Source organism: Anneissia japonica, unplaced genomic scaffold, assembly GCF_011630105.1.
Source record: "Anneissia japonica isolate Jap-2015-1 unplaced genomic scaffold, ASM1163010v1 scaffold287749_len374965_cov195, whole genome shotgun sequence".
Taxonomy (NCBI): Eukaryota; Metazoa; Echinodermata; class Crinoidea; order Comatulida; family Comatulidae; genus Anneissia; species Anneissia japonica.
Window position 1 is genome coordinate 352,009 of NW_022737310.1, and position 22,795 is coordinate 374,803.

Consider the following 22,795-nt stretch of genomic DNA (forward strand, 5'->3'; position numbering starts at 1 on the left):
AGCCATTAGACCACTAAAATTTGGTTTCAAGAAAATGAAAATAATGATGATATTGATAATTGGTTGATAATGATATTGTTATTATTATCATCATCATCACCAGCAACAACATCATCTTCATCATCACGATACTAAAAAATGTGAAGACGCAAAAAAGAGGTGAAATGGATTTGATTAAAACTCTATATAATAAACAATGTAATAAACGTTTATTGTTATATTTATAGTTATTTTGTCCTCATTATGGACCCCTTGCTATGCCTTAAGCCGATATCGTTGTTTGTTAAACTTAAGCCTTAACGGATAATGTTTGATATTTTAAGATGTTTGTGTCAGACAAAGACCAATTTGATCAAACAAATAATGTGTCTTTCTGTTGAACAATGTTCTTCATCAGTGTCTATTGAAGACTTCTGTATGACATGCTTTAAATCGACGTTGAGTCGGGAGCGTATTCAGATTCATTCCAAAAATGAGGTCAAAATAGGTTAAGTAATGAAAACATATCCGCTGTTTTGAAATTGAGTTTAGTAATAAGGCAATTTTAACAAAACGATGACCTTACCTCCGTTAGTTATACCCATCAAATATAAAATTAAAATACTTCATGAGAATCCTACTAAATCTGGGGTAGCATATATTACACTGATGCTGTTGTCTTCGATAAAAAGTAGGCCTGAATCATACAACTTCCTAATTGGCATTGATTGAGACACATTGCCGGAAACATAAGCATATTTTACTATAGCCATTGAAATTTATGAAAAAAGCTATAGGATAATAATATATAAGGACACAATATTGTGGTAATCTAGAACAAATAAGCGATCCATTAACAAATCCCTTCGGAATAGAAGAGAATACTGAAGTCGATACAGAAACACGTTTATTAGTTCATTTACTCTTTGGTAACTGCACCATCAACATCTTCAGTGGAGACCAGAACTGTAAAAACAAATACCAACATGAAGAAGTGTGTTGCACTTGGAATTGTCTGTATGGTGCTGGCGCTTACATTTACAGAAACAGTAAGTACACCCTCAATATACATTCAGACCACAGCTACATTGGCCTATCTCATCTTTAATTTTATTTAGGGTATAAACCAAATAAAATTGCATGAAGAGTAATGAACACGTTAAAACTGTGTTGTTGTGAATTTAAAGAACTCTCCACGCCAAGAATTTTGTAAAGTACGGTACTTCATACGACACCGTTCAAGCTTGCAGAAGTATCGTCAATTGTGTATTAATGTCACTTAAAGCACATCAATAATTCAAAAAATATTTTGACAATAATATATAGTCGACAACTTTTAAATACGCCTACTTGATTTAGTCACTCCTACACAATGTCCTAAACGTCTTACGATCGGCCAACTATTTACTAAGCCACCTAATAAAAATCAATGCCCATAGTTATATATATATCCTCAGTGTTCTCATTGATAATTTTATAGATAGGTATATCGTTTTTCAAAATAAGCATAGGCTTATATTATGTTAATCTTCAACAACGAGTGATTTTCCAATTACATAATTTAATTGTCTTGGTTGTTGTAATGAACATTTATGTGCAGTTGCGCCAAAACCCAGTCTATGAAGTGTAATAGATAGCAGAGATGGTAGATTCTGTGTGTTTCGCTTTAATTGACTTTTCTCTGGATTATCAAAACAACACATCATTGCAGGATCTGAAAGCGGGTATCTTTTCACCCGAATCTCACCAGTAATGTTAAAACGTGTAAGTCCTTTTTGCTAGACTATTTTCAGAACAACGTTTGGTCTAACCATGTCGTCGATTAGTCGTCATCTTTCCGCTACAATGGTAGGACTACAGTTCTCATGTCTGTACATACTTTTAACAGTCGGTTTCGCCTGAGTAGTGGAAGGTGAAGCAAAGTTTATGCAATTTATTTCAAACTGTGAATTTTGCGTCATTGGTGACGCATAAATTGAAAAGATAAATAAAGGTGCTGAAATTAACACATTTTGCTTCGACAACAGGCTTAGTATGGCTCCAAACTTGACTCACTTCACGTCAATCAACCTACATACCGCATGAGGGCGCATACATTTGAAAATTAGTGCTAGTTTTTTTCCTTCAGTCAACTATATATCTCAATCTAATAAGAGACCACTTCTTCTTTTCTTCTGAGACTATTTTTTCTATATCATTCAATTTTCATTTTTCTTTCATAAATTCTCCTCCATGTGTTTTGTCCAGCCTCCATTTTTCGTGAGGTAAAATTCGACTTGCCGTGTGTGTTTATCAGTGTAATAACGGTACCTATCCATCAATATTTTACCATCGACTACTATCGGTAATTGATTGGTTCCCTACCATATTTCTTCATTTTGAGTAGTATTTAGCCGCCAGATCTCCGTTCTCAAGCACAAACACTTGAATTACCGTACTTCTTGGAAACATTGGTTGTGCGCCAAAATACTCGACCCTACCGTTGATTTAACATCATTGGAGATTGTCTTTGTGGGTACTTTTATGGGAGTCGCATACATATCCCCTACTCCGTTTCACATGTGGAGGCCTATAATATAAAGCCAGTTAGGACCGACTCTCATATTTGCACAGATTGATGACTAACTACACGATGTTCTTTAAATTTTTTTTAGACTGCTAAGAGCTGTTCCAGCCACGCAGATTGCAGTCTTCTCTCGGGTATGGCGTGCAGAAGTGGCTCATGCGTAAGAATTGTCCGACGAGATGGTGAGTGGTTACGAGCTCAACAAACAGATAACACAATAAATTCATCGGTTTTCAAATGTATACGTATGCCCTAAGTTGAAAATATATACGGTTTCAACATTGAAGAAACTTTTAATTAAAATACTAATAACAAAAATCAATAACTGCATGTGATATAGACATACCTATCTTCATATTTACTTCATTTTTTATTTCTTCAGCTGATACCGGTAACACTGGCGTACAGTTTATTAGTTCCGCACTTGAAGAAGAAATGGAAGAAAACAATGACGTATAAATGGTCACGTAATTGATGATCCTTTAGCTCACCCATTTGTGGTCATCTATATAAATGCAGCATCCTTTGTATTTTATGTAGTATATATCTTACCATAGAAATCTATCCTAACATTCACTTCGAGTATGATTAACCAGGTTTACTTTGTTTGAATTACTCATAACAACAATTAAAGTCTTCCACAACAATTTTATTTTGTTTGTTGTATATTTTGTGTAACCGTATGACCTTCCAGTGTATCCTTGAAGGTAGTTTGATATTCAGGGACCCCTTTAAATACATGAAAGAACGTGATGCTTTTGAGACTTAGTGAGTGGAGTTGTTTTTAGTCGTGCGAAAAAGTCCTGCCATCACAGGAATTGAATTAAGCTACTCAACTCCAATTTTATTTTTTGTTTGTTGTTATAATACTTATGTTCATTCATTCACTTCAAACTTTATTAACAAACATATTACTTGATTTACGGAATAGCACACCAAATATATAGGCTATATTCACATTTTTAAATTACGGAACAGCACTAGTCCTCAAAGTACCCACGTGAATAGGGACCAGAATTCTGCGCACTTAAATCATTAGAAACGACGAGACAGGATCTCTTTATCAATTCCCAAGTAACGGAGTAAAAAGTACTTGATCTTTGCTTATGTGAACATTAGTAATAGGCTTACTGTTATTAAATTATAATCTTCCTCGTCACTGCCAGACAATTTTTTGTTCATCATCTCTGACAGTTGATATTGAACGCATATTTTTCTATTTATATTTTTTGAATTCATTGATTTTAATTGAATTTTAATATATTAATATTGTTGTATTTTGGCCTTTTATTTGTTTAATTTGCTTTGTCGTTGTTTTGTATTTTGTTGTTTTTTTTTACGCGAGGGCCCTATGATTGTCAGCTAAGCGCTGTTTTTGGTTACCCTTGGTAAATAAAGTTTAATAAAAAAAATAGATAAAATAAAATAAAATAAACGGATCTTACAATGGTGGTTTTCAAAGTAACATTTTACAGAACTTCAAAATCTTTTCAGAAAATGTTTAAACATTCAGTCAGCTAGAGTCTGTAGATCTAAAACTACAATTATTGATAAGTCGTCCACATTTCAATATCTTTATGTATTTTAATTGAATTTACCACAAGTGTCGGTGCTTTTCAGGGGGTTAAGCACTTCAATCATTGTCAGTTCGTGTGTATTATAAGTTAAACTCTAATACACACGGATACACTTCACATAATGTCCATTCGTGTGTATTAGTTAGACAACGATTTATATCACTGTAATCTTAATGACAACACTGTCTTTCAGGTAAGCCGGGATCCTTTCCCGACTAGCTGCTGTGTTCATAAGTGAAGACTCTATGCTTAACTTTGGGTTATTGAACTCAATAATAAGGATGATTATGTATTTAACTACTGTAATGAGATATTGATAAGTTGTGATCTATCATGAAAATAATGGTAGTGGTAATTATGGACAATAATGATGATGGTGATGATGACGACGACGATGATGGGAGTGATGATGTTGTCTTTTGCTGACGATACAAATGTTTTTTCTGTCAGGTGATAATCTTGATCAGCTGTTAACTGACATAAACCATGAACTTGTAAAGGTATTCGATTGGCTCAGCATTAACAAACTATTGTTAAATATTACCAAAACTAACTATGTAATTTTCCGTCCAAATCAGAAGAAATGCCCTGAAATTGTCAATTATCTGAAAATTAATGGTAAAGCAATAGTTCAAAGGAAAGAAATTTTTAATGTTTTTAAAATTTAAAATTTTAAAATTTTAAATGAACATATTAACTGGAAAATGCACTTTGACTCGGTTGCAAGGAAAATTCCTAAATCGATAGGAGGACGGTAATTTGCAGAGTCAAACAGAATTTCCTATAGGAATATATTACTTGTTCTTTACAATACCTTAATTTTTCCTTACTTTCAGAATAGAAATATCATATGAAGAAGTGACTATCCTACTTACCTTGTTAAGCTATAGGCCCTAACCTCCTAAAAAGTATTATTTGTATCATTACATCATCACCATAGGTGCAATACTGAGCCACTTTTTCATCAACATAATCTTCTGAATATTTACAACATGAATAACGTACGAGTAGTATGCTTTATGTGTAGACATGCCCATGAACTGTTACCAAAGGTATTTAATGATCTATTTAAATTCACAGGTAATGTTCATAACTATCGGGCAAGACAATGTAATAGGCTTCGTATTCAGTTTGTTAGACTGTTAGACTGACTAAAAGCCAACTCTAAATTTGTTTCCATGGCCCGCGTGTATGGAACGATATTGATAGTAAAACTAAAACATCAAATACCCTTATGACTTTTAGAAAACTCCTAAAAAAAAAATTATTTCAAACTATGAATAGGTACTTTTTTGATCTATTTTCTTGCTTTGTTTGTTTTTGTTTTTTCCTTGTTCTTTTCAGTTATTAGTATCCGTTAAAGGGACAGCTGCGACAAGCCTAGGCTTCTAAACTGGTCCCTCACCATTGTTTTCTCTGTTTTGTTGTCATTGGTCGAAAATGTCACATTGATTGATTGATGATGATAGTGATGATGTTGGTGGTGATGATGATGATGATGATGATGATGATGATGATGATGATGATGTTATCATGATGATGATGATGATGACGATGATGATGGTAATGATGGTGGTAATGAGGATAATAATAATACAGAAATGTGTACCGTGCCCTTTACCAGATATACAAAGATGATAATAATGATTACAATAATGATGATGATGGCGATAGTAATGGTGGTGTTGATGACAATGATAATGATAATCATTGTGATAACGATAGTGAAGATATTATTATTTGTATTATTCGATCTTTTATATCTATTAATAATAATTATTATTATTATTAAGATAATAAAAATAATCATTATCATTATTATTTTATTATTATTTTTATTACTATATTTGTTATCATTACATGGCAAAAATTTGAATTAAATACTTATTGTATTGAAAGAGCACGATACAATCGAAATACCACAACATCGTACACCTGTAGATTAATTAAACTTATTCTTTTGTTTTCATCTACATAATAAATAATCCTTGTTATAAATGAAATGACTGTCTAATATCTTGTTGCAGGAAAATTCAATTGAACAGTCATATCATGAAAACCATGCATGATTATGGTATTAAACCATTTGGAATTTTAAGAACATACTTATATACACCACAATCAACATCTGTATATAAGTGAGATCGAACTTTCAACTGATTGTATTTTATTAAGATGAAAGATCCACGTTGATACATCTTTAAGACGACAAACAAAACTTTGGTATTTGCGGTTGTCGAAAACTAAAACCGGAAAGGAATTGTAGGGTCTGATTGTCAAACATAAATCCTTTCTGCTTTAGACGGGTTTCAACTTCAGACAAATGATTGGACCAAAGAAATATATAAATTAATTTATGAATGGTTGAAGGAACGAATGAATTAACGGATGGATGAATAGATAGATGGATGGATAGATAAATGGAAGGATGAATGGATGGATGAATGAATGAATGAATGAATGAATGAATGAATGAATGAATGAATGAATAAATGAATGAATGAATGAATGAATGAATGGATGGATGGATGGATGGATGGATGGATGGACAAATGGATGGATGGATAAACGAATAGATGGATGGATTGATGGATGGATAGATGTTGGATGGTTGAAAGAACGAATGAACGAATGAGTGAATGGATGGATGGAAGGATGGATGGATGGATATATAGATGGATGGATGAATAGATGGAAGGATGAAAGGATGGATGTATAGAGGAATGAATGGATGAATAAATGCATACTGATTGAACGAATGAATGAATTAATTAAGCATCCTAATGCTAAGTAGCCACAGGTCAAGAAGTGGAGTAGTACGTGTATACGATGGTAAAAGAAGCAAATGGATTAACGGAAGTGAAAAGCGGAAGCTTTCTATTTAAGGCCATTAGGCCTATTGTGAATAAATATTAACGGTAGGCCTATGCGTTATTACTTTACTTTAGTGGCGGCTTTAACTTTTGTCAAAGGCTATTTGTAGGTCGTTTTAAATTATATTTTTTCTTGATAGAGTTCACATTTAGGTTAAGTACTTATGTCCAAATTAAATATTTGAGTTCTTCTGTCATTTAATAATCAAACTGAAGTGGTGGATTACGCATTGTTATTGCCCGAATAAACAGTTGTAACTATTCCGATTTGTATCCTCAAACCCTAAGAATTAGTAGGCTAATAGTATAAGATATATAATACAATAATTATAGCAAAAATACAATCAGACAATGGAACAAACTAGTGTACTTCACCAACGTACCTAACAATGCGAAGATAAATCCTCGAACTTCTAACACGATATAAAAATGACATCCCAAGTTGCAGGTTTCAGTTAGTAGTAGGCCTAACTCTTGAATGGTTCAAGAGAAAGGGGTTTTCTTCTATGATGGCTAATTCCGTTGGTATTCTCAGCTCTCTTATTTTAGTGACCATCGGTTTGGGACATTGTAAACCTTCGGTAAGTGAGATCTTGATTAATTATTTTAAGAGCAATGGATACCGAAAAATAATATAATGTAAATCAGTATAATAAAATAAATGCCAAATCCTAAGGCTTTGTTGACATTTGTATTTAGCTTATTTTTTTAAAATTTGGAAAAGTAAAATCCAAATAATATTACAACAGTATATACATTTGTTGTTGAGTATCATTTTCATATAAATTATTGGTTTTCATCTGTCATAATATTGTTTGAGCATAACAGTGTTTATTCAAAAGAACATTTCTACTATGTACTGAATATTGTTAAGAGTAAAGAGGCAATAACGCAATTCTGACTTTTCTTAACACTAATAATGTGCATTCGAAATCACCGGAACTTTGTAAAGAAACAAAAAACTTTTTAGCATTTAAAACTCTCTCGCCTGTGTGTTTATATCCCAAAGTTTGGTATTAAGCAAAAGTAGTATCATGTGATTTATAATTGCAGGGTAGGGCACTGTCTAAAAGAGACGTCATGGGTTACCTAGGAACGGAAAACATTGATTCTGGTTAGTAAAGCTCTGGTTGTTAATGGAGGAGTAAAATACTTTTTATGATAAGCAGGATATAACTATTGGTTAATTACTTTATGGTAGAATTAACTTCCGATCCGATAAAGTAGAAACGTTTTATAGCAAATTTAAAGCGTTTTGTTTTCAACCACAATTATCGAGGGTTCGAATCCGATACCTGGTACATTTAGAGTATCATTTTATACTCGTAGTGTTGAATTGTATCATGCTGCATACAAGTTCCACTTAAATTAAATAAATATTTCTAGTCTGAAATCATATTTATACCACTTAATGATAATGCATGCATTATTTTATTTAAATATATTTAGTTTCTGATTTTGATATTGCTACTACGGTGCAGATCAACGAAATCCATAACAGCAGACGATCAGTTAACCTGCCTAAAAAAGAAGTAAAATTCAATGCTTTTGGGAATGACTTTCATCTTAAACTTCAGCTTAACATCGGTAAGAATTATGGCTAATAATCTTGTAATGCTCCTAGCTGAACATATTATTGCAAAGGCCTACCATGAACCTATAGGTCCATGTGCCTATATTATCACTAGAATTAGTAGCAACGACATCGGTTGCCGATTTATTTATTTGAACAAAAGCGCACTTGACTTTAGTTTCGCATGTATCGCTTGAATAGAAGTTGTATTCTATGATATTAATAGTTTATCTCGCATGGAAGGTTCTGTAATGCCATTTAAGTCATTTTGATGCCAAGGGAGATTTCAAACTTAATGAATTTAAATATCGTATGGAAAATGGCATAACAATAGCAATTATCACCAACAGACCTTTTCCCATCAAGTCTAGTGATTGAGAAAATCGGTGTTAACGGAAGCACTCTCCATACTCCGACTTCTGCTGACTGCCACTATATCGGATACTCTGAAAAACACAACAGTTCGGTCGCTGCTATATCAACATGCCAAGGAATAGTAAGTCTTTAAACAAAATGATAGCCCTATATTGTTTATACCATTGCGTTATGGATATTTTTTTCTGGAATTCAATTCCAGTAATATTGTGTTGGGTCTTTAGTAAATCATAATTTCAGAAAAAAAGATATTGATCAATATCATTCTAAGATTAAAATAATAATAATAATAATAATAATAATAATAATAATAATAATAATAATAATAATATTAATGTGAGTATTAAATTGTTTTATGCCTGTCATCGTCTTTAGTGCCAAACATTGAGAGATTGTATTGACTGGTTGATTGATTGTGTTTTTTTTTAATTAGATAATAACATTCAGAAGTATTCAAAAACAAAATAATACCACTAAGAATTTAAATAGGGACTTTGTGGATTGATTGTGTAACATAATGTTCAAAATATAAATTAGATAATGCGTCGTTCGTGATTTTAAAACTAAAAAAAAACTTTATGTAACAATGTAATGCCTTGGTATAAAGCGTTCATTCACATCACTTTTTTATTTAAAGAATGGATACATCAACACCGGGGATCAAGATTATCTCATTCGTCGTTTACTACCAAAACATGTTGAAAAGCTTCGCTTACGACGAAGCAGTGACGAATTTGGCGGACATATTATTTTCAAATTCGATGCCATTAACCATTGTTCTGTGGAAAATTCTGAAGATGTATATGAAGGAGAGGTTTCACCGTCACCATCGAGTGAAACATTCAAAAGTAAGCTCATTTTCAGTGCAGCTATTGCGTAGTCCTTTTTTTAACCTAATTTTAGCTATCAAAGATTACATACAGTGAGCGAAAACGCTCTAGTAGTACCGGTAGCTTACATTTTTCATTGTTACACAGTCATTAACATGGGAAAATGCCGGCTCAGCTTCCGTTTGTTTCAATACGGAGGACACGAATCAAATTTTTTCTTCAATTTCTTTGAATAATTTACATTCAATTAGATAATACATTCCGATACGAAGAACAGACGGGTGGTGAAAAGCACCTTGAATTACTGGTGTTGGTTGATTACGAAATGTTTCGATATCATGGAGAAAGAACAGAAGAATACGTTACGCTTATACTTAATATGGTAAGTATTACCTTTCGATATCTAAATTTTCGCATAACTAATATAGAAGCGTATCAATATTATAGTAATTTTAGTGTGGTTCAAACTAATTTAGTACCGTAAGTGATAACATGTTTCTTTCTTGTTTGTTCAAGTTTGCAAGCTTGTATCGTCATCCAAGTTTAGGTGTTAGCATGATAACCCATGTAACGCATTTGGTCATCGTTACTGACCCAACAGTAAGTGATGAACGAAGTTTACCTTTACGATTACATAGATGTTAGTTTTCAACAACGGTTTACTTACAATCTAAAATGTTTCTTTCAGTTTGGTCCGGCACTTTCAACGGATGCAAGAGCAAGCCTAGATAGATTTTGCACATGGCAACGAACGCGTTATAATGTAGACAGCGCAGCTGTTCTCACGAGGTAAAAATCACTGTATTGAACCATTACGGAATGTCAAACCTAATAACTGACCAATCACAACGTTCTATTTAACAGCCAGAAATACGCACATGTCCCACATACACATGCGTACGTTTACCCTGAATGGGAAGGGCGGGGCTTAGCGGTACGGTTCATTGCCTACTGTGTACCATTGTTACTGTTTCTACTGACAAGGAGGCATTCAAATGCGCAAGGACGGTTTCTGATGATATTCCAAATAAGATTTTTTATAAATAGTTCATCTTTTGTTTGTATTAGTTTTAGATCTTCCATTAAGAAAAGCAAATACATCATTTTTTATTTGCTTTTATATTAGACATGACATAGCAGGGAGCTCATCATCAACCATCGGTTACGCCAGCATCAGCTCAACGTGTAATGAGTATCGACGATGCTCACTCAGTGAGGACACGGGACTAGGGCTAGCCTTTACGTTGGCTCATGAAGTAGGCCATAAGTAAGTTGGATTAGAACATTACATAACCACAACTCACAAGCCCTTTTGTATATATATATATATATATATATATAGAACTGGAGGTCGCTGGAACAGAATGTTGCTACTCGGAGTTTCACGCTATTGCGATCGTCAGGCAACTGATCCTCACATCTAGATGTGTATAAGAGACAGATATATATGTTTATCTCAAACCAATTTTCAACTGTCAGTACTGTACTTCTTTACTGAAATAAATAAACTAAACTAATATTGTAAAATCATATCAGCTCATTAATATCTTCTTATGGTTTAGTCTTGGAATGTCGCATGACGGCACTGGGAATACATGTCAGACGGGAGTGAACATTATGTCGCCCTCAACGCCGAGTGGGGCTGGTTCCTTCAAATGGTCATCATGCAGCGCAAATTTTCTACAAGAATTTCTTAGGTGAGTTCATAAGGATAAACAATAATACTTTGTATAATATAACGAGTGTTTACCCCTAAGGTTAAAATAGCTTGCCATCAATAACACTCACAAAAAGGCAAGTCCTTGAACCATTAGATTATGAGAGCTAAAGGTAACCAGGTTTAAATTAAGTCACACATTATCTTTTATTACTATACTGCTTAGAAAAAATGTTGTGAATTAATCAATAATATTTGTTTAAAAAAAATCAATGGTTTCATTATTCTGAATAAAATAAAGCAGATTTCATACAATCGCTACACTTTCGCTACAGTGTTAAATTGCAATCGTTGTACTGTGTAGCAGTCCCCCACGCAATGGGGAACGCTCCCCGATTCGACCGTCTAATCAACATCAAAGAAAGATGTTGGCGATAGCGTGTAGCGATTTTATGGAAACCAGCTTTACGTATGTCTCTTGTGCGACATTATGATCAAGGCAAATGTTGAGTCCAACTGATATAGTTTAAACCATTCTCTGGGTCAAAATATTTTGTATTTCTAATTATTCATTTACAGTTCTAGATCTGCCACATGCTTAGATGACGTACCAGGTAACGAAGAAGATTTATCTTTACCAGGCAAACGATTACCTGGTCAAGTTTATGACCCAAAAGTACAATGTCAATTCAGTTTTCCTGACAGCTCCGGAGAATGTGAATGGCGATCTGTAAGACTCAAATTCACTTATTATCACTTATTTCGGACAGACCAATTCTAAAACAATTCGTGCCAACTAAATTTGTCTAAACATTTGTCAAGACTATATATCAATGTTTTCATAATTATTATTAAATAAACTTTGTATCATAATTGTTTTTTTTTAAATAGTCCTATATTATTTTGTTATGTTCATTACTCGACCAAAGTTAAATTAAGTATATTTATTTATATTCCATGATTAGCATACTTTGTAAGTTGGACTATTCATTACTACAGCTACATCGATTTTTTAAAAATGTGTATTTTGACCGTTGATAATCAATTACTGTATTTATTTTTTAGAGTAACTGTGAGGCACTCTGGTGCGCAACCTCTGCGTCATATTGTAGGACGCGCAATACTCCTATGCTCGATGGCTCAACTTGCGGTACAAACATGGTAAAAACATAACAGATAATGTCTGTCGTAAAATTGTAATCAGGCCCACACACACACAAAAAAAATAACAAATTCAGTTTTCGCTGCTTTACATACTGTAGGACTACTATTTACTTTAGAAATCCTTAGGCCTAAACATGATTATACGATTTGTAGTAAATTCAGGAAAGACTCAGCCCCTCACAGATTCTTCTAAAACATCGAATTACTTATTAATTGATAAAATATTTCAACGCCAAACAACACACATACCAACAACTAAATGCTTCAATTAGATATTTCTTCCAAAACCTTACTGAAGTAATGCCTCCTGTAAATATCCCGAAGAACCAATTAAAATTCCATTTAAACTGTAAAACAAATTGTATTGTAACAAGTTTTTGTTTTATTATAGTGGTGTATAGAAGGTCTGTGTATTCCAGCAGACAGTGGTGGTGGCGGTGGCGGCGGCGGCGGTGATACGGTAACATTCAGTTGGGCGATTGTATTCTCATCATGTAGCAGGACATGTGGCAATGGTGAGTTCATGCAGTAAAATAAATTGTACTGTGCTTGGTTGTAAAATATTTGTAAGCAAGGAAAAATTCCCTAGGTCCGAACCTCTTCCAGAAATGCACACAGTTGTCTGAAACTCACAGGGTCCATTAACAAATGTGATCAATAACCAAACGAACTATTATTTCAAAAGATGTGTGCCTTTAAAGTTATACTTGGAGCTACATAAGCATTCTTATTAATTGTAACAACTTAATAATCGATACCGGTATTTATTTATCATCGCGTAATGGTGCGTAAAGGACTACCGTTATCTGCATTATTACCTACAGGTTCATAATCAGGATCTCGAATAATTAAAGGGGTTTCCTATGATAGTCAGAAGTCCATTTTTGTTAAATAAAGAATACCATAATCAACACAATTCTCCTCGGGGGGTAGGCTTTCCCGATGGGGGGGGGAGCTTGAGCCCTTGTCGGGGAACTTGGACTTCCTTGTCAGGTAGCTGGACCCCTCGTCGGGGAATCCCTGGCGCCGCCCCTAGCATCAGGGGCGAATCTCCGTAGAGCTGAAGCATTCTAGCACTTGGTGAATTTCATCATCCTTTTGATGGTTCTTGAAAGGGAAGAAGTGGTTTAGTTTAGCTTGGAGTATGGTTCTCTCGAAAAGAGGTTCATTCACACCACAGAAAACCCCGGGTTACTGGTCTGACTAGTAGGCTATTGTACTGTATATCGATATGACGGATTTATTATATTGTTGATGTCATGTAGCTGACTTTGATTTGTCTGTTGCATGCAGCTCTTATTGCGCATTGTTTCTCCATATAGGTATTCAGGTGGCAAATATCATCTGCCGTAGTGATATTAAAGATATACAAGTAGCTGATGTAAATTGCAACATCATCACTAAACCTATCCAACCCGGAGATAGGTCCTGCTATTTGCAAAGCTGTCCAACAAGGTATGTGTGTAAAAATATACATTATTGATTTTATTTTTAGTGATAGTACACCTAATTTCAAGTACGATCAAGCATCACTCAATGTATGTGCACACACAGTATAACATTTTTTTTCTTGAAAGGTGGAGTACTGGTAGTTGGTCAGATTGTAGCACGGATTGTGGCACCGGTTTCCAAACACGAAGTGTGCAGTGTTTATCGACAGTCCGAGTTGGATCTGAAGACCCCATTGCGGAAAGTGAGTGCGATGCTGCCAACAAACCTGTTTCATCCAGATCGTGTACTGGTGAACTCTGCCCATCATGGAAAATTGGTGACTGGAGCGCCTGCTCTGTCGTATGCGGAGGTGGATTTCAAACTCGCGAGGTATTCTGTGCAATGCAGACCAACGGTCAACAAAAAATACTTCCAGATAGCGACTGCACGAACTTCAAACCAGACACAACACAGTCTTGTATAGGCTCCGACTGCTCGACGGCACTGTGGAAGATTGGAAACTGGGGGACATGTTCTTCTACTTGTGGATACGGTGTTCAAACAAGGGAAGTTGAGTGCATCAGAAATGGCGTTCCTTCTTCTGACACGTACTGCAGTAGTGATGCAAAGCCCATTTTAAGCAGAATTTGTTTTGTGACATGTAGATCTGCCTCTTGGTTGACGAGTATATGGGGTCCATGTTCAGCTAACTGTCAACAACGACGTTATGTTATTTGCGTTGAAAATAATTATATTGTTCCAGATTCCGAATGTCAAGACGACAAACCAGACGTGTACCAAAAATGTCAGACGAATGCCTGCTCTTCCAATGTTTGGGTATTTGGACAATATGAAGTAAGGAATTTACACATTTTGGGTCTTTGGGTGTTCGACACGTTTTCATTTATAATAGAAAATGTAGAATACACTCTGTTTAGATATCATATGCACTAAAGCTATCGCCGACAGATCTCGGCAACGTTAATTGGTTGGCCGAATCTGGACGCCTAGGATTGCTACGCAGTGTAACGTTTGCATGTGAATACACTCTACAAGCGTCAGTGTAGAGATATTATGGAAACCCAAAAACCCAGACTTAAAAAAGCATTTACAAAAAAATATTTGTCAAAAACGTTAGAACAGTAGCAACAATAGCATTTTATTCTATACTTGTAGGATTTACAAACAAATTGTGTTTTTTGTTAATATAGTGTTCGGTCACTTGTGGCGAGGGGCAAGAGACAAGGGATGTGACGTGTAGACCAGACTCAACAAGTTCTGTCATTTTGGACCCAATACAATGCCCATTTGCGACAAAACCGCCGACCACACAGCGCTGTGTCAGATCTCCATGTCCCACTTCAGGTACACTGTAAAAACAGCGTGGAACATTTAAACACAAAGCACCACGCAATGTTGTCGTTTTAAAGCTAAACGTGTGTAGGCCAGGCCTAATGTGTTTATGTTCCTGACGTGTTTAGCATTGGATGTGCTTAGGTATTTGACATCATGATGTCAAATACATAAGCACATTTAATGCAAACACGTCAATATCATAAACACATTAAGTTATGTCTAAACACGTTCAGCTTTTAAACGTGTCACCAAAGACAGGACAACATTGCGTGGAGCTTTGTGTTTAAATCCTCTACGCTGTTTTTACACTGAACCCAACGAGGGCCTACGTACTTGAACCTTAAAGGGTTACTCTCTGTTTTCCATGTTATTAAATGTGGTGTGGGGTTATGGAAGTTTTTCTGATTTTGTTTTGTTTTTTCTTAGTAAAGATTTCCTAGAAAGCAATAAATATTACTTACTTTATAATAAAATAGTAATGTAGCATTGAAATTGAGGTTATGTAAACATTTCTAGATTAATAACGATTAGAATAGGTTATTCTTCTTCCTTAGGTGTCAGCTGTGGCGGCCAATTGACTCAGAGTGCAGGAATCTTCTCCTCTCCGGGATATCCTAACAATTACCCCCCGAATAGCAGGTGTACAACACAGATACGAGTGACACCTGGAAAGCGCATACGGATAACGTTTAACTTCGTATTCATTGAATATGATTTCAATTGTAGACGTGATTTTATTGAGGTAGCCTTAAGTTTTAAAAATCGTTAAGACTTTCAAAAATGAAATATTTTTACCTGAAAAATGAAATATCTTAAATATATGTAGGCCTACCACTTATTTTGTATTCCTGACAATGGTGAATTAATATCACTTTAGCGGTCCTAGTGTGCATTTAAGTAAAAAGTGAATTAAAAACAGTAAGCCATTTTGGTGGTATGTAAAGGGATATTTCAAATCAAATGTACTATGCTAGATTGATATTCTTTTTTTTATATTCTTGTTCAAGCGACCGTTATGCTTACTGTTGTTGTTTTCAGAGGTTGTGCCTTGTAAGGCCTTAATACAATAAGAGAGAGAAAGAATTCCACGCCATTTTCTTCTTTTTTCCTTCATGTGTCCGCTTTTTCTATCACGTCTGTTATGGCATGGCATGTCGTTGGTTTGGCGTTGGTAGATATTGAGTGTGGTGTGGCAACATATCGGACCGACTACTCCTGGACTTTTACGAAGAGTGTCATGCACTATTGTTGGCCTTGTTGTAAATGCTAATAGCCTATAATATGTCTCATCTTAAAAAAATAAAGTTGGCTATAACTTTTATTTGAATGGAAGAGATATTTAATTAAAAACTTCCAAAGACACTAAGTTTCAACACATACCAGTGTTCCACGTGATCCACTTCTAACGTACAGTTTAACTCTGCTCTATAATTTCACTTTTTCTTTCGGTTGCAAAACCACAGACTAACCCTGAAAAAAGTTTTATAAAGTTTTCGGAATTTAGCCAAGAGGTGTTACAGGTTTAGCATTGAGGGAATGAGTGACAGAGGGGGAGTGACGTTAAGCGGGAGGTGGGCAAAGTGATGAAAAATTAACATTCAACATTTAAATATTTTTATTTGTAGGTATCAAGCGGTAGTTTAAGCAAGCGTTATTGTGGGTTAATTTACAATCTGCGATGGACGTCACAAACCAATGAAGCTACAGTGACATTTAACAGCAACGCCAACTATGAGTACACCGGCTTTCGTGCATCTTACTTTCAAATCGATTGGTAAATATAAATATATACTTAGTTTGAGTGTCTTTAAATATATATTCACAAATGAGCAATTAGTATAGTCGTTGTTAACTTTATGTTAACAATATTATTGTTAATTAATATTATTAATATTATTACCATCACCATCATTATTATGATTATTGCTATCAAATATTTATCGTTATCTTGATAATTATTGATACTGTTATTGTTATTATAATTTCTTTTTTTAGAACGCCGCAACTGCCTCAGATTCAAATAACACGATGAAAGATCTAGCAAATAAAAGTGTAGTCTTGTTCTTCAGTTCATATACTGTCTCTTATACACATCTAGATGTGTATAAGAGACAGAGCTCAGATAGGGGAGAATGAGATAGCAATAAAGAATACGAAGAACGTTGCGGGGAACAAAAGAGTCTATTTTGAGAGAAAAGAGTTTTAAAAGTGAAAGGATTTCTCAGAATTTCACGTCTACACACTGCGATAATAACAGTCAGTTCATTTTAAAGCAATTTAATTAATCATTCAATTATATTGAATAAAATTATACTGAATAAAATTCGATTTTAATTTTATTCTATTTTTATTTTATTCGATTTTTTTTATTGGATAAAATTAAACTGAATAAAATTTGATTTTTATTTTATTTTTATTTTATTCAATTTTTATTGAATAAAATTATACTGAATAAAATTCTATTTTTATTTTATTCGATTTTTTATTGAATAAAATTATACTGATTAAAATTTGATAGAACGTTAAATGTATTTAGAAACTTAAAAAATTACCTTTCTCATTAAGAAGGTCGTTGACAAACAATGCCAATTTGCAATGCATTTGTGTGAGAATTGGGACAGTCCCACACAATTTTTCTATTTTGTCAACAAAGAATGGGTCCACATTTTAAAATTCGGTCCAGATGTCTCATATTTTTAGTAAAATGGGTCAACTTTTAAAAAAATGGGTTCAGATTATTCAAATTTTTGCGTAAAATGGGATAACTTTTAAGAAAATGGGTCCACATTATTTAAATGTAAGTGTAAAGTTGGTCGACCCTGATATTGTCCCACATTGTTTAAAAATCCTGGCTACGGCATTGCAGACAAACCTTATTTCCTTTGCATCCCAGTTTGAATAAAAACATATTTATGGATCCTAAAACAATTAAACCAAAGTGGTTCTGTTAAACGTTCTGTAATGTTGTTTGGAATATGACCCTTTATAATCTACCTAACCTACAAGAACGTCTTTCAAAAATAAGTTATCAAATTTTGCCGCTAAATGATGCTGAAATCTTTGGCCGAATTTATAAATATTCTTTAGGCGGTTTTCCATTATATAAGACACTAATTTTTTTTTTAGCTTACAAACGCTATTATTTTTGTTATTCTATAGAAAAATAATCACTCTTATAATTGTAAAAAGACTTAAACAATTAACTTTTGAAAATAGGGTTTGTTATGAGTCTTTGGAATGCACGTGAGATCAGGAGGCCAACCACATTTTACATTTCTGGCAAAAATTAGATTAAATTCATTTTATTCTTTATTCAACAATTTCAGTCAGAAATTCCATTTTCTATTGAATGGTGGTAACAAAAATAAAGTTATAATTTAAAAAATGTTTTCGTCATATGTTTATTTGATGTAGGTCTAAGCCTATTGTAAGTACAATCACAACCACAACTCTCCAGCATAAGCACATAAAGAATGGGGTGGTAAACCATGGATTGCAGTAGCACCGAGTAGTTCTAGTTTCGCTATTAAAACCATCGGTGCCAATAACTGAAAAAGCTGCGCCACTAACACTAATCTAAACTAAGTAAACCCAATTTGCCGAATCCAGTTCACCAAAATCATGACAGCCCAGTCTGCCGAAAGCCAGTTTGCCGAATCATGCCGTCTCCGTCTTACAAGAGTAAAGCATGCCTACTGTGCTTTTGAAGAGATGACCCACCGGTCAGGGAGGAACCGTATTTATGTATAGATTAAAGGGCAAAGTAATGGAAAACAACAATGCTGTAAGAAAACACACTTTAAGTCGTGGTTATCAGTTAAAATTAGGAATAAAATTAAATGAAATGAAGGATTAAGCATCGTATCCCTTCAATGTTGCAATTCTGGCCAGTCCTGATTTTTCAGCTGCGCCAACACATCTTACAAATACAGTCATGGTAAGAGAGTTCTCCAATGTGAATGTTATGCTGTCGTTAATGCTTCACAGTTTTTAATTGATTTTCGGCAAAAAAAATGTTTCGGAAATCTGGGATTCATGGATTTTGAGTCGACAAACTGATATAAGGAAAACTGGGTTTTTGGTATAGTGGACTCGGCAAACTCTAATTCGACTAACTGGGTTTTGGCCATCTGGCTTAGATCCATGCATTATTTGTGTGTGGTGGGGACAGATGGGGAGTCGGTGGGTTGGTAGGTAGGTGAGGGGTGGGTGGGGTGAGGATGCGGATGCGGAGGGATCGTGAAGGGTTATTTGACAGTTATATTTTTGGGGGGTTATTTTTTTATGATGACTTACATTGCTTACATATTCCATTTTACACACATTTATGTTTGCATGAAGATCAGTCTTCCAGTTTTCATCTGATTTCGTTAGGAACGCTGGTTATTTTTCACAATTTCACAAAAAGATTGTCTGCTGTAGTATTAAAATTGAACATATTTCTGTCAAAATAAGAACCGTTGGAAATTGTTCTATAAGCATGGAGTTATTGGTATGAGGGTTCCTTATCTGGGAATCTAGTGTTACCACATCCTTAAAAAGTTAAATTATGACACTTTTTGAAGTTGAAGTCTAAGGGTGCTACTTCCAGCGATTTAGAGTTTACATCCCTAACCTTTATTCATCTCAGCTCATCAGCACCGACCATTATGGGGCTGGGTATTGGGATGTAAAATACCTGATGTACATCTTCATAGTGTTCAACCATGAGATAAGATTAGATCATTCGCGTTTAAACGACAATTCGGCTCGCCATATTTCGAAACCGATTTACTCACTCTTGCATATCAATTCGCACCAACGATCAGTAGAACTACTTCTCAGTTGGGCGCACACATATGTTCCGACAGCAGTTCAAAGTGTGTTATTTGAAGGGCACGAAGTGGAGGATCCATCATTATCGAGACGGGTTGTGCTGTCCAGAATACGGGCTGTATGGGGGCGCTGTTGTCCAGAATACGGCAGAGCCATATATATAAAGAGTTGCGACATTGAGAATTTAGAAGCCATTTTGAGGATATTTCCCGTACGATTAAAATCGTAACGGTACTGGGTTTGGTCTACAGGAGCTCGTGTTTCGTACAGGTCATTCCATTCATAGAAAAAGCCTTTAATGGTGAAAGCGTACCTGTCATTAGCCATAGTAGCCTAGGTCAATACATAACACCGGCTGTATAAAATCTGTCTCTTATACACATCTAGATGTGTATAAGAGACAGGGCTTAGATCCTTAATGATATCGTCCGGGCCCCTGTGGTCTAAACGGTATGTTAGAAGTCAGGAAAGCTCATCTCCCGCCATCTAGAAATCGAAATTTTTCCGGGGGAACCCGGACCCCCTTTATCTTTGGAGTTCATTGATTTATTGAATCATTTTCAAGGAGGGGGGACCTTGAATTTTAAAGAATTTAAAAGTCATTAAAAGACACCACAGAAGTCATTTCCCGCCACCTAGGAATCAAAATTTTCCCGGGGAAGAACCACAGGACCTACCCCCCCCCCTTTCTTTTTGGGATTTATCGATTCATGGAAAAACTACGTATGCAACTTATTCAATCTTTTTTATGTATGTATACACACATAATAACAATGGGAAAAAATTATCTGACCGTTGGAAGAGTGGAAAACCTTGAATTTTGAAGAACTTAATTTCTTTTAAGTTTTAAGTTCTTCAAAATTCAAGGTGTTCCCCTCTTGAAAATTATTATAATGAATCAATGAACCCAGAGAAAGGGAGGTTCGATTTCTTTCCGGGAAAACGTTGATTTTTAAATGGTGGACAATGAGATTTCCCGACTTCCCGAGTCGGGAAAGCTCATTTCCCGTCTTCTAGGAATCAAAATTTTCCTGGGGAAGAACCCCGGACCCTCCTTTCTTTTTGGGATTCATCTCATGGAAAAAATCGTATGCAACTACTCAATTTTTTTTAAATGTATGTATACACACATAACAGGCCTATTTACCATAGTGAGAAAGTTTACCTTACCGTTTTCATGAGGGGGAAAACCTTGAATTTTGAAGAACAAAGTCATTAGACACCTAGCTCAAAAGTCGAGAAAACTCCGCTTGGCTTGTTGGCCACTTTTTAAGAATTTTTACTATGGAAATTAATTTAGGGACCGATCGTGTGCGACGGTCTATTTGCCTTTTGTCGTAATAAATCACGACCGAATCACACTATATCTGATCATGTGTTACGTTATTGTGTACAGTGTATTGATGGTGACGGTCAAGAGTGGGTGGGGCCTTATAGTTAATTCTTAGCCCAGTAGACACAAATAAATTTTCCGACACCAGCGGAAAAGGTCATTTCCCGCCATCTAGAAATCTAAATTTTCCCGGGGGAGGAATGTTGACCCCACCACCTAGATTTGATTCCAGATCTGCATGATTCATATTCCCATTCATCTTTTAAGCAGTGGCGTAACAGGCGGAGGGCCAGGGGGCAGACTGTCCAGTGGCGGTTTTTACCTTGCTGACCAAGCCGTCGTACCGGGCTGGGTAAGAAGAGAAAAGAAAGAGGGGAGAGGGAGGGAAAGAGAAAGAAGGGGATAGAAAAAGAAAGGAAAAAGGAAAAGAAAAGAGAAGAGAAAAATAAAGACAAGAATAAAAAGGAAGATATAATGAACAGATATCACAATACCCCGGCCTGCAACCCCTTCTCCATTGGCGAAACTACCGGGGGACAAGGGGAAAATATCCATCTGTGGAAAATCTTTCCCCATTTAATGCCCTTTTCACCCGGGAAAGTGCTAGAAAATCTCAAATTTTAAATCGCATATTTTGTTGAGGTAGGCCAATTTCCTCTAAAAAAATTGCACATTTTAGGGAGTTTTGATCAATTCCGACGAAATTAGAATTGAAAAAAACAAAAATTGTTCGCGCGTTTCGCGCGCATTGTTTAATGTTAAAACTTCTGCTTGCTCTCCTTTGCCTTCTAAGTTATAACACATAGTCCCAAACTCAAGAAAGAAAATTTAAGGTAGATCGTTTTACCTAAGAGAGGGGCCTCAATGTGTAATGATGTTGAAAGAATATGTTTGTAATAAGTAAAGCCATAAGGAAAATGCTTATATTCAGTTTAAAAAAACGAGTGTGGCCATATATAACATAAGAGCATTTCTTGTTCAGGTAGGCCAATTTCCTCTAAAAATTGCACATTTAGGGAGTTTTGATCAATTCCGACGAAATTAGAATTAAAAATACAAAAAATTTTCGCGCGCTTCGCGCGCATTTGTTAGGGTTAAAGCTTGTGCTTGCCCTCCTTTGCCTTCCAAGTTATTTAAACACATAATAGTCCCAAACTTGAGAAAGAAAATTTAAGATAGATCGTTTTACCTAAAAGAAGGGCCTCAGTGTGTTATGATAATGAAAGAATAGGCCTATGATTGTAATAAATAAATCCACGATGAAAA

At 35.0% G+C, this 22,795-nt stretch overlaps 1 protein-coding gene across 1 annotated transcript; it reads left to right on the forward strand.

Annotated features, from left to right (window-relative positions):
- The first annotated feature begins 7,430 nt into the window (after window positions 1–7,430).
- On the forward strand, window positions 7,431–17,459 carry LOC117117304 (A disintegrin and metalloproteinase with thrombospondin motifs 16-like). The gene is made up of 19 exons (XM_033261564.1): window positions 7,431–7,576; window positions 8,049–8,109; window positions 8,445–8,582; window positions 8,919–9,064; window positions 9,581–9,791; window positions 10,025–10,155; window positions 10,290–10,373; window positions 10,462–10,562; window positions 10,900–11,040; window positions 11,336–11,470; window positions 12,010–12,160; window positions 12,496–12,591; window positions 12,986–13,109; window positions 13,917–14,049; window positions 14,172–14,880; window positions 15,237–15,390; window positions 15,936–16,123; window positions 17,007–17,155; window positions 17,377–17,459. Coding segments are annotated over exons 1-19 (2,928 nt in total). The 5' UTR covers window positions 7,431–7,501; the 3' UTR covers window positions 17,378–17,459.
- Window positions 17,460–22,795: the final 5,336 nt, after the last annotated feature.

Excerpts from the sequence above, each read along its gene's own strand:
- LOC117117304 (XM_033261564.1), top strand. The coding sequence starts at position 7,502 with ATGATGGCTAATTCCGTTGGTATTCTCAGCTCTCTTATTTTAGTGACC. Across the intron at positions 9,792-10,024 it reads ATCGAGTGAAACATTCAAAA|ATAATACATTCCGATACGAA; the intron begins GTAAGCTCATTT and ends ACATTCAATTAG. Across the intron at positions 15,391-15,935 it reads ATCTCCATGTCCCACTTCAG|GTGTCAGCTGTGGCGGCCAA; the intron begins GTACACTGTAAA and ends CTTCTTCCTTAG.